General features: G+C 39.4%; 1 protein-coding gene across 1 annotated transcript in view; it reads right to left on the bottom strand.

Annotated features, from left to right (window-relative positions):
• cacna1ib (calcium voltage-gated channel subunit alpha1 Ib) overlaps window positions 1-12,419 on the bottom strand; it is a 151,925-nt gene that overhangs the window by 100,686 nt on the left and 38,820 nt on the right. Inside the window, exon 3 of the mRNA XM_088302635.1 lies at window positions 1,116-1,228. Within this exon, the coding sequence (XP_088158761.1) occupies window positions 1,116-1,228 (113 nt within the window). The remainder of the gene's footprint in view (window positions 1-1,115; window positions 1,229-12,419) is intronic.

Raw genomic sequence — 12,419 nt, 5'->3', positions numbered from 1 at the left:
CCTCTCTGTCCCACTCTTTTCCCCCGCCGGCGGTGAAAATGAACAACGGTGTCTGGTTCCTCCTGGCCTTTCAGCTAGCGTTTTATTTCGGCCGTTACATTTAGTAAATTATTTCAGTAAGCCCTCCCAAAATGGGCATTTAAACCTGACAGGGGGACACCCTGAACTGGTTGCCAGCCAATTGCAGGGCACACAGAGATGAACAACCATCCGCACTCACACTCATACCTATGGGCAATTTAGAGTGTTCAATCGGCCTGCCATGCATGTTTTTGGAATGTGGGAGGAAACCGGAGTACCCGGAGGAAACCCACGCAGGTACGGGGAGAACATGCAAACTCCACACAGACAGGCCGGAGCCGGGATTGAACCCACGACCAATGCTGGCTCTCACTGTGAGGCCATCGTGCTAACCAGTCGGCCACCGTGCCGCCATATATATATATATATATATATATATATATATATATATATATATATATATATATATATATATATATATATATATATATATATATATATATATATATATATATATATATATATATATATATATATATATATATATATATATATATATATATATATATATATATATATATATATATATATATATATATATATATATATATATATATATATATATATATATATATATATATATATATATATATATATATATATATATATATATATATATATGGCCGACTGGTTAGCACGATGGCCGACTGGTTAGCACGATGGCTAATATATATATATATGGATAGATATATAGATTTTTTTGGGGTGGGGGGTGATTTTGATTTTGAATGTCAATATAGTTGTTTTATGTCTTCTTGTTGTGCCGTTTGCGAACAATTCGTCCAAAAAGAATGAATCTTTTCAGTGAACGTGAGTGAACAGATCACTTAAAAACGTCAGTTTCATCTTCCAAAAAAGGCAAACATCAAAGAACATTTAGAGTCTTTAAAAAATTAAATAATATGCGTCATGTTTTTTAAACAACCCAAGACGAAGTGTTGTCAATGTGACTGATGTGGACCAAGTTAATCATAGATGAGTCTTATCTTTGAGATTTCAAAGTCAATGAACTGGAAGTAAAATGCAAATCTTACCGAAAGGATCTGGCAGCGGTCGGAGGAGCAGTCGATGTTTTGGCAGGGTTGGTACATTCCCAGCGTGACGCAGTTCAACAGGATGACCATCATGCTCACTCGCTCAAACCAGGTGAAGACAAAGAGCTGGTTAAGGGCAACTACAAACCACTCTCAGGCACAGATGCCAGCATGACAACAAACAAGTGCAGTTCCCCAGGGCTCAGTACCAAGAGTCCTACTGTTGATCAGCATTCTTTTTCATTTGCTTTCTGTCTCTTAGGATCCTTGACTTACAAATTTTCCAGTGATTTCTTTTTCGATCATTGAGAATGTTTGTCAGCTATATGTTGCAGTGACTTGTTTTGTCTTTTAAAGTCTTCATCTACAGGACAATGACCTAGTGTCATATGGGGTCTCCATGTGCCAAAAGTTCCAGCGACTTTGTTTTCTGTCTTTTATATCCTCATTTCAAAGATGTTTCATTGTCTTTTTGTTTTTCATTAATATTTTTAGTTTAAGTGTTGATCGCAACTCTTAGATTTGAAAATAATTTCTAGTTTGTTATTCAGAACTTGGGTAATTTGGTTGGAAATTAATACATAATTTTATGTCTTTATAGGTGATGTGTTATTTAAATGTAACAAGAAGGGAACATGTTAATATGTTAATTATAGTCAATTATGTGACATTGTTTTTATGTCCGGAACTTTTTTTTCTTATGTTGGTATAACGGAAGGTTTAGTGTCAAGGACATTAATTGTAACTCAACTGCGCATGTCCACCTGTTAATGCTAATGCTCGTGCTCGAAGTTAGACTTACGTCAGAAAGACGCTAAAAGAAGACTCCTTCGTGGATTACAGAACATTTACCTCTTTTCACGGCAAGCGGCCAACGAGTTCTCACGGCGTGTGCAATTTCAGTGATGGCGTGTGCAAGTCCTGTGCAATTCATGACCACCGCAGAAGATATGAAAGGAATAAACACCCATTCTCAAGAACCGCCTGTGTCAGTGACAGCTACATGTAGGGTCCTTGTTTGCCAAGTCTTTTGCTTACTTTATTTCTCAGTCCAATCTCTTCTTGTGTCTTTTATAGTCCTCCTCCATCAAACTGTTCCTGTCTTTTAGGCTCTAAGTGTGGTTTCTGTGTTTTACAGTCATTGTCTTCCAGACATTCAGATAACTTGGTTTTCTGCATATTAGGGTCCCTGTCTTTTTTGGGCTTTGAAAGAACTCATATTCCAATTTTGACATTACTAGCGACTTTACTACAACTTTAAATGGATGAATTGTGAGACGTGGTGGGAGGGGCAGTGGCCAGAACCCCTATTTTTAAGTGGCGATTTTCAAATCATTATTTATTCACTGATTTTGCCAAAACAAATTGAAAAATAATACAATTTTCTCTGATAAAACAATACCGTATTTTCATGACCATAAGGCGCACTGAATTAAAAAGGCCTGACTCAGACTCTGAGTGCTATTTCTGTATTTACCACGTACATAATGCACAACGTCGTTTTGAGCGCAGACATGTTACAACATACCCCGGCACTTACAATTCAATGACAAACAACTTTAATCAACATAAGCAGATCGCTCATGACATTCCCAAGTGCTGGAAAGCATTCTAGGAGTGCTTCAGCCTCAGCGAATCAGACGAACTGTTGCTCTCACACCAGTCATCATGAAGTGCTTCGAGAGGCTGGTTCTCCAGCACATCAGGGACTGCCTTCCTCCCACTCTGGACCCCTACCAGTTTGCATAACGGGCTAACAGATCCACTGAGGACGCCATCGACACTGCTCTGCATGTTGTGCTGGGCCACCTGGAACGACAGCAGAGCTATGCAAGGATGCTCTTTGTGGACTACAGCTCGGCATTCAACACGATCATCCCAGACATCCTCGTCGCCAAACTGGACATTCTCGGCCTCCCTGCCCTCACACGCATCTGGATTAAGGACTTTCTGACCAACAGACCCCAGACTGTGTTGCTCGGCCCCTACACGTCCTCCACCCGCATGCTGAGCACCGGTTCCCCTCAAGGATGCGTGCTGAGCCCCCTCCTGTACGCCCTCTACACCTACGACTGCAGCCCGGCCCACGGCAACAACACCATCGTCAAGTTTGCTGACGACACGACAGTGGTCGGTCTGATCTCGGAAGGTGACGAGACAGCCTACAGAGAGGAGGTAAAGAGACTGACAGCTTGGTGCAAGGACAACAGACTGCACCTTAACACTGCAAAAACAAAGGAGATTGTCGTCGACTTCAGGAGGAACAAGACGGTGCCGCCCCCCCTCTGCATCGAAGGCGTGTGTGTGGAGAGGGTCCACACGTTCAAGTTCCTGGGAGTACAGATCTCCGACGACCTTTCTTGGACTCACAACACCACAGCAGTGGTAAAGAAGGTCCGCCAGCGTCTGCACTTTCTGAGAGTCCTCAGGAAATTCAACCTGGACAGGAAGCTGCTGCTAGCCTTCTACCACTCGTCCATCGAGAGCCTGCTGACGTACTGTGTCTCCACCTGGTACAGCGGCTGCACTGAGGCGGACAGAGTGAGGCTCCAGAGGACAGTCAAAACAGCGCAAAGGATTATTGGCTGCCCTCTCCCCTCACTATCGGACATCTACACCGCCCGGTGCCTCAGAAGGGCTCTCAACATCGTCAAAGACAATACCCACCCAAACTCACACCTGTTCGACCTGATGCCCTCTGGCAGGCGCTACAGATGCATCAAATCGAGGACCAATAGACTGAGAAACAGTTTCTTTCCGAGAGCCATCTCCATTCTGAACTCTCACACACACACGAGAACACCCTTACCTTGCAGAACAGCATTGTGATGTGTTTTTATATACACTATTCAGTACTAAATTCCATTGCACTCTCTTATTTATTTATCTAATTTATATATTTGTCTGTATTATTGTTGTATTGCACTGGAGAGGGGAGCCCTCTAATCTCGTTGCACACTTGAGTACAATGACAATAAAGGGATTTCTAATTCTAATTCTAATTCTAATTGTAGTCTCAAACCGTCACCAACAGAGGGTGGTAAACACATTGTGTAAAACAAAAAAAAAAAGATAAGAAGTTCGTCTTCCTGCATCCTCTACTTGCGGATCGTGGATTCGTTGATCTTGAATTCTCTCATGACTCCTCAATTCCAATGTCCCTCCTCTTGTTGTACACTGAGTACAATGACAATAAAGGACATTCTGACTCTGATAGCTTGCATTTTAAACTCTGCGTTTTCTTCGGAGGGGCCATTTTTGGGGGTTCCTTAGCCAAAGCAATGCTTTGCACAATGCACATATCGGCACCTATTGGGGGCATGCCTTTCTCCCTTTAACGTCTGCATGCTGTCGTCAGTAACATCCATCTCATCCACCTATTCCTCTATATAAGCAGAGTGTCGGCAGGAAATGCTCCCAGTTAGTCCAGTAGAGAGCTCATGAACATCACACAACATTTACAGATTCATCGAACTCGGTCCACCCATAAGGCACCATTTTTGAGAAAATTTAGGACTTTTAGGTGCGCCTTATGGTTATGAAAATACGGTGCATAAATTGAGGTTGTTACTGATAAATGGACTATCCCGCCTGGATGATCCCTTTAAAGTTGTTTGCGTCGAGAGAAAAAAAAGACAACAAGTATGCTAACCACTGCAAGCTTGATTTACACTGCTTTATGGCCTCGTCTCCCCGCTGCTGCAGTCAGGAAGAAGGTTCCGGATGCAGTGCGGCTTGGGAAGGGCCTAGAGCCGTGGACCACAAAAATTAGGTCATTGGTGAAGACAGCAGGTCCTCAGAGGGTGTGAAAACTTTTTATTAATGATGAGGCCGCATAAGACAGCGTAGCACTGTGGAAATCCTGCAGGGGCCCGCATTCACAACTCAATTCTTTTTCAACAGCCACACGTGGGTAAAGTGGGTATTTCTTTTTATTTTTTATATATATATATATATATATATATATATATATATACAAAATTCATAATTTATTTGTGAATTCTCCAAAAAAGAAGTACATTCATGAAAAAAATGCTTTATTTGAGTTCTTTGAGAAAAAATAAAATTTTTGTTGAATAAAACCATAAAATTAGGAGTTCAAAACATTGAATTCAGAACATGCCTTATGAGGGGAAGAAAAGTTTTTTGTGGGTGTTCAACGTTCCTTTAAATATCATGACATAATTCAAAAGCTCTCTATCAATTGGTCGTGCCGCTAAGTGGTTTCCAACTCTTGAAATTAATTTTTACTCTTGCGATATCTAACTGCGTAAATCTTTAAAGCTCTGCAAGAAAGCGCGGAAATGACAATAAAGCAGGTGAATCCCATTTTTTATCCAAACTGAAAATCCTTGTGTGTAATGTTGCTTTCCCACGGGGGAAATACTTAACACATTGGTGCATGCTCAGAGGCAACGTGTTTGCAGGAGAACACAATGGAAAGTAGAAGGCGTTAGCCGACTGTGACCACACCGTTATGTGTGTTCGCCAAGAGGAAGCCGTCGCCACGCTTGGATAACTAGACACTTTTAGAGAGGAGGTCCGACTCGTCCCTCAGGCTTTTCTGGTGAAAGGATGCCGGAGATCTCCAAAGCCCAGCGGACTTGAACACACGCACATACACGCACACATGCTCACAGCCAGCAGGCCAGAGAGAAAGACCTGTTTCTTTCTTTCAGTTTTTTTTTTAATTAAATCCTCAAGTTGGCTCTCTGAAGCCTCTAGCTTTTCAGGAATAAGCTTCCTCTCCCCAACCGGCAGTTAATGTTTCTGTATTACATTGTTTGAATTATCATTGCTACCCATTTAGCAAGAAGAAGACGGAAAAAAAAATATGTTTTCTATTCTGTAGTTACTTTTTGTTAAATTTGGGATATTTTACCATTGTTTTTAAAGTATACATTTGAGTCCCTGAGAACTTGCGTGGCCAAACTCAATTTCTCTCATTTTTTTTCAGTTAACTCCAATTCAATCCGATCCAGCTTTTTCCTCGGGGGTACTTTTCAGAAATGAAAATGAAGATAATATGCTGTCGCTAGGCCTGATGTGCTTGCAAAGGTAATGAGTTTTTGTTCATATTTAGACCCTTGGAAGTAGCTACCGTGCTTTTCTTGGTGAACGGCGCGTTGCCATGGCAACAGCTTTTTACAAAAACTCACAAGATTTGTGTTTCAACATCGTGAAGGCCTAAATGCTCTTCTGAACAAGTATGAGGTCAATCTGGTTAAACACATCAAAGAATAATACATAGAATTCCTTTAGCCAGTAGGTGGGGCTACCAACTACGATTAAAAATTAGTTTGTAGATGTCTTCAGGTCATCGCTGGGATAGGCTCCAGCACCCCCCCCCCCGAGGAAATGAAAGTCAACTTTTATTGTCGGCTGATGGAGTTGACATTTGAACCAGCTATCACATTTTTCAGTGTGTCAGCATTTTGCTCCTCGCACAGGAGGCTGCACCAAATGACCCCTAAGGTACCAGACCTTTTCAGCCCATGCGCCTCCTCTCTTCTTACTCATCATCGTCATCATCATCATCATCATCATCATCACTCATGTGAAGAAAATTAACGAAATTTAAAAAAGCAGGTTGTTATTGTTATTTTTTTTAGGGGCACTATAATAACTTTACAAGAGTAATTCCATATTGTTGAGGGAGAATGCACTGATTATGTTTTTATTTTTTTGTCTAGTTTTCAGAAAAGATTTAGAACTTTGTCATCATTTTTAAAAATATGTATTTTTTTCAAGAAGGAACAGTTTGGGCAATTTCATGAAAATTAATGTCTATTTTTGTGGAGAGAAAAAAAAAAGTGTTGTGATCCTGTGTTTTGGAGTCTCTGATTTTCCCTACAACGCTTAGGCGGCTCCCCCTCTCCCTTTCTGGTCATGCCCCTGCAGCTTCATGCGCACCTGCAGTTTGTCTGCCTCATCAACACTCAGATTTAAGATCAGTGCAGCCAAGAGTCAGTTGCCAGATTATTCGAATTATTATCTGTCTTGGTACTCTAGCCCATTTCCGTGCTCTCTGAGTATTTGAAGATTTACCTTCTGTATTTTGTCATGTTATTAACGCCTGTCTCCCTGTGCTTTTCTTCTCTCTGCCTCCCCGAAGCTTCCTGCCTCCCCGCCCAATCCCTGCCACACTGCCGCTCTCAGTCTCCGTATTGTGGATATTCTCACAGCATCTGTACTCCAAGCAACTTGACTCTGGACTCACCGCTTGCTTTTGGTTCCTCAATTCATCCCTCAGTTACCGTAACAGCAAGCCGACATAATCATTTTTTTAAATCACTGTGGTTTCTGATCTTATTTTATTTGTAAATGTCATTTTAAAAAGCATTTTCGGAAATTTACTCTTATTATTAGTTTTTTTCCTTTGGGTGTTATTTAAGAAAAACTGATAAAATAATTTTCTTTTTTTTTCTGAAAATATTTTAAGAAAATTGTTTTATGTAAGAAATGTCTTTTTCTCTAAAATAAAAGTTGGACTTTGTGATTTTTTAAAAATATGAATATGCATTTTTCTTTTGAGAAAAAAGTTGTCTACAAGAATAAAGTTGGATGTTGAGAAAAATAGTGTTCTGTTGTATTTATTTGTATTCATTTATTTATTGGGGATACATTAATTTTTTTATGCAAAAAAAAATAGGAAAAACATGTTTGGATGGGAAAAAGGTTTATTATTCTTAACTTTTATTTTTTGCAGAAAACATTTGTACTCCTTAAAAACAATGTTTTAAGGAAGAATATGTCATAAAGTCTTAAAGCTCTTTTTTTTCAAGAAAAAGAATACAATTTTTCTCCATCTATTTTTCTAAACATTTGCAGACTTGTCTTTCCTGGTGTGTCTTAGATCCAGTGTGAGATAGCTGCATCAGGAGAGGCGCGCATGTGAGCGTATGAGTGTAGATGTGTGTGTGCGGGTGTGCACGTGTGTGTGTGTGTCAAGTGTGTACGTGTGGGACGTGTTTAAATGTCACGGGACATCACACAGTGACGCTTCATGTCAGCTTCACACACGGATGGGGGAGCTTGCTGATTGTCAGCGTAACTTCATTGGTGAGATGCATTCAGGGAGATTTGTATTCACTGCGCTTTTGGTGCGCTATCAAGACAAAAATGTTTCTAATACTTTTTTTCCATGAGGAAATTAGCAGTCTATAATTTTGTATTCTATAAAAGAGAAAAAGTATATCTGTAGTGATTACATGAACAGAATGTGAAGAAATGAATCTCAATTGTATTGTATTTTATTTCCTGTCAATGTTCAAGCAGATACAAACAAAATGGAGAAAAAAGTTTCACAACTGCTGTAATTCAATTTCACCTGCTTAACTGACTAAGTTTTAATCAAAGTATGAATGTAGTCTCTGCATCGCTCACCACAGGTGAAAGAAACTGGGTGTCATTTTAGATACAATGAGATGCATGTTTTTGTATGATAGTGCAATACAGTATAAATAAAGTTTGAAGTCTATATCTCAAGACTGCCTTAGTTGGAAAGAAGACATACTTAAAAATAAATAAATAATCTGTTACTGGACTTCTGTGCTCATCACGAATGCTTCATAACGAACACCATGTTCAAACATGTACAAATGTGCACTTTGCCCCAGGATATCCTGGACCACAGTTCGATGATCGACTTTCTCGTCATATTATTGGATTTGTGGCCGCATATTTTGGACACTTGGAGGAAGAAAGAGACAAAGCTGTCAACTCATCACCAGCTGGTGGAATGTTGGCTCCAGTGGTGGTGAGACATGGCAGACCCACATGTATTGTGAGGGTTTGCTGGGACCGTCTGGCAGAATCCCCTGTCAAAAAGAGTTTCATCTCCCACCTCTTGCAGACCTTTGCCCACATCCCTGGTGAGCACACATTTTGTCTGAGTGGACTATGCTTTGTATCGCCATTGTTGAACTAACCGATCGGCGCTGTCGGTGTAAGGTGCTCGGTGCCTGTCGCGCTAAGGGATGCTGTCACGGGATAAGTCTTGTTCATGAGTGCGGGTTGGATGGAGCATTAAAATTGAGAGGTGGATTGGATCAGCATCTGTTGTGACACGGACAGAGGTTCCCTCTGGAAAAGTTCAAAGATGTGTCTTCCCAGCTGAAGCTTCTCTCTCCACGACCCAACAACGGATTATCATGGATATTTGGATAATAACTATCATCTATCAACGATCAGGGGAACTCAAGTCAAAATAGTCATAGTTGCTCTATGTTCTATGTGGCCCAACTAGTCTAAGCATTGTGTTCAGTTTACTATTGTGTACCTGGAATAAGAATTATTTCTCAATTTCATCAATCTCAGGAGGCTGCCAATTTGTACTGCCTTCTGCTCTCGACTAAAGTTGACATCAAAGTGCCCTCGAACTCACATTACGGACATAACATGGCCAAAACCAGAAAATGATGCGCAATGTGAGGTTACATTGACGTAAATATCTGTTGACAGTAGAGTGGCGATAAATGGCTGGATTATTCTTATTCGGCAAATGTAGTAATAAAAATGTAAATCACTTGATGCATTTGAACCCGATCTCGTGGGCCCCCTTTTACCGTGTTCTTTTTGACTCGACGTAGTAGAAACCCTATTTTCCGCATTCCATCCGGCTTTGTGGTGCGTCTCCCACTCAGCTGCCACGGGATTCCTTGAGACGTGTGTTGCTATGGTTACCAGCACACAAAAAAATAAAAATATAGTATATAAAAAGCCCCTCTGAGGTATGTGTGTGCATGTTTTAATAAGTCACCAGTTGGCAGATGAAATCAGCGTTTTATCGTTTCCAAATCTATGAAAGCACAAACAGAACATTTGATGACTTTCTGCTCACACACACACTCGAACAGAAAAAAATTTAAAGATGAGGTTCGTTTCAGTGAGATTATGGGAGCGGGATGATCTTATTTAGCAGTCCATCATCTCCTCAATTTGCCAGAGGGCGGAAAAGTCAAAGCTCAGCAAGCTGACAAACTGACAACCCTTGTGTGTTACATTCTGAAACGACTTCGGGCAATGTTGATGCAATAACTACCACCTGACTAATAGTCTGGTTTTTTTGCCAAGGATCGGCGTTCTAATCTTACAGTAATATAGTTGTAGTTCATAAATTCTAGTGTTACAAGAATATACAAAAGTCTTGTTTAAAAACATGAAAATAAATACAAAGCGGTATTTTTGAGAAATCTTTCGTTTACATGAATACAGTCATGTTTTAGGATTTTTATTTTTTTAAGGAGAAACATAAATCTTTTCGAGACTAAAAGGGTCAAATTTTTTGCATGCTTTTTTTTTTAACGTTTTTTTAGAATAAAAAACATCTTTTGAAATATATGGAATTTCATTAAACAAAAATCAAGAAAAAAATATCAGTTATTTTTGTTTTTCTCATTTAGAATTTTGAAAGTAAATGTTTATTGAAAAAATGTTGATTTTTCAATAAATTGGTTGCCAGCCAATTCCAGGGCACACAAAGATGAACAACCACTTGTACTCACGTTCATGCCTGGGGACAATTTTGAGTGTTCAATTAACCTACTTTGCATTTTTTATAATGTGGGAGGGAACCGGAGCACCCGGAGAAAATCGACGCTGGCATGGGGTGAAAGTGCAAACCATAGATAGATAGATAGATAGATAGATAGAAAATGTTATATTTTTAAATCTTATTTGAAAGTCAAATTTGCATTGAAAAAATTTGGTTTTCTTAATTTAGATTGAAGTATTCAGTATCACCACCCCAAAAGAAATCTGAAAACATGTCCACTAATATGCCTGCCAGGTCAGCAGGTAGCCATAGCAATTTTCCTGCCTTTTAAATTGCCCTTTTTGAGAGTTTTTAAATTAAATTTATGGAAATTATGTGTGTCTGTAGTAAATATTCCAAACACTGACATATGTAAACAAAAAATTGAGGTGGAAAAAGAAAATCAGAAAAAAAGCTTACAAGCAAGAATGAAAATATAAATCTCAATCTTGTAGGATTGTGCCAAGAATTAAGTTGTATTTTATGAAAACGGCAGTATTTTCAAGGAAAAACACCCACAATCTTACTATGCGTCATTAATGTAAGTATGAGTCAAACTAATGATAATTTATATATTTTTTTTTTTTCATGAAACAAGTGGTGCATGATACGTGGATAAAGTCAGATTTTTTTTTAACAGTCCTGTTGAGAAAAACAAACTGAGACCAATGTTTTTTTCCCCACCAATTTTGAAACCTTACCTTGTCTTGGGAGAGCTTTCAGCTCAGTCCCCTTTCTAAGTGCTAAACAATTATAAAAACAAAGTTGCATAAACTTACAGATAATGAGTACCTATATGAACACTAAAGGAAAAAAAAACCCACATCAAGTTAGCGTGCTTGGTCCTGATTGGACCATTTGCTGGACGCTTATCCCTCTATTGAGCGTGATGTAGCATGATGCCAACTTTGCGTGTGTAGGTTTACTTGTTGTGCCCACCAGCAGCAGAAACATGGACGTGCACACGCACGCACGCACACACACATACACAGACACGCACATGCACTATTTTCACCACGCTGAGCCATTGTGGGTTAGAAGAACAACAAAAACAGGACTCCATTTGAAAATCTAACTGGCAGGAAAACTTGATTTGAAACTGAAACGTTAGCTTGAAACCTTAACTTGGAACCCTAATGTTGGCTTGAAAGCAATAATTGAAAGCATGATTGGTGTTTGAAAGCCAGACTTTGTCTTGAAAACATAATTTGAAAAGAATCCTTGTTTGAAACCCTACCCCGGTCTTGAAACGGTAGTTTGAAAACCTGATTGGAGACTACAACCATTGTTTGAAATCCTAAACCAGACTTGAAATACTAATTTGAGTCACTTTAAGTAGTTTCTAACCCTAATTTGAAAACTTGAATCAGGCTCGGAACCTTAACTCAAAAAATGTGCCTGCCTATTTTCAGTGCAATTAAGCGTAACTTCAGTTTAAAAAAGTTTGAAACCCTAATTTGAAAATGTAGTTTCTTGATTGAAACCCCTTGCCCAGTTTGAAGCTCAAATTTGAATCCCAAGTCATTGTTTCAAATCTCAACTAAATCTTAAGGTTGAGAACCTCAACTTGAAAATCTTGAAATAAATTATTTTTAACCCTGACCCTTGTTTGAAACTTGACACAAAACTTAGAACTGTCAATTGTCAATCTGAACCCTTTTTCCAAAGACTAATCCAGGTTTTAAACCCCAATTTGACATTCTAACCATGTATTGAAAGCCAGATTTGCTCAGGCTTGATATGTAAACTTTTCACTACTTTTTTTTTTC

Source organism: Idiotropiscis lumnitzeri, chromosome 8 (assembly GCF_059441095.1).
Source record: "Idiotropiscis lumnitzeri isolate Australia: NSW breed Sydney's pygmy pipehorse chromosome 8, RoL_Ilum_1.0, whole genome shotgun sequence".
Taxonomy (NCBI): Eukaryota; Metazoa; Chordata; class Actinopteri; order Syngnathiformes; family Syngnathidae; genus Idiotropiscis; species Idiotropiscis lumnitzeri.
The sequence above is the reverse complement of the archived record's forward strand: the minus strand, read 5'-3'. Positions and strand labels throughout refer to the sequence as shown.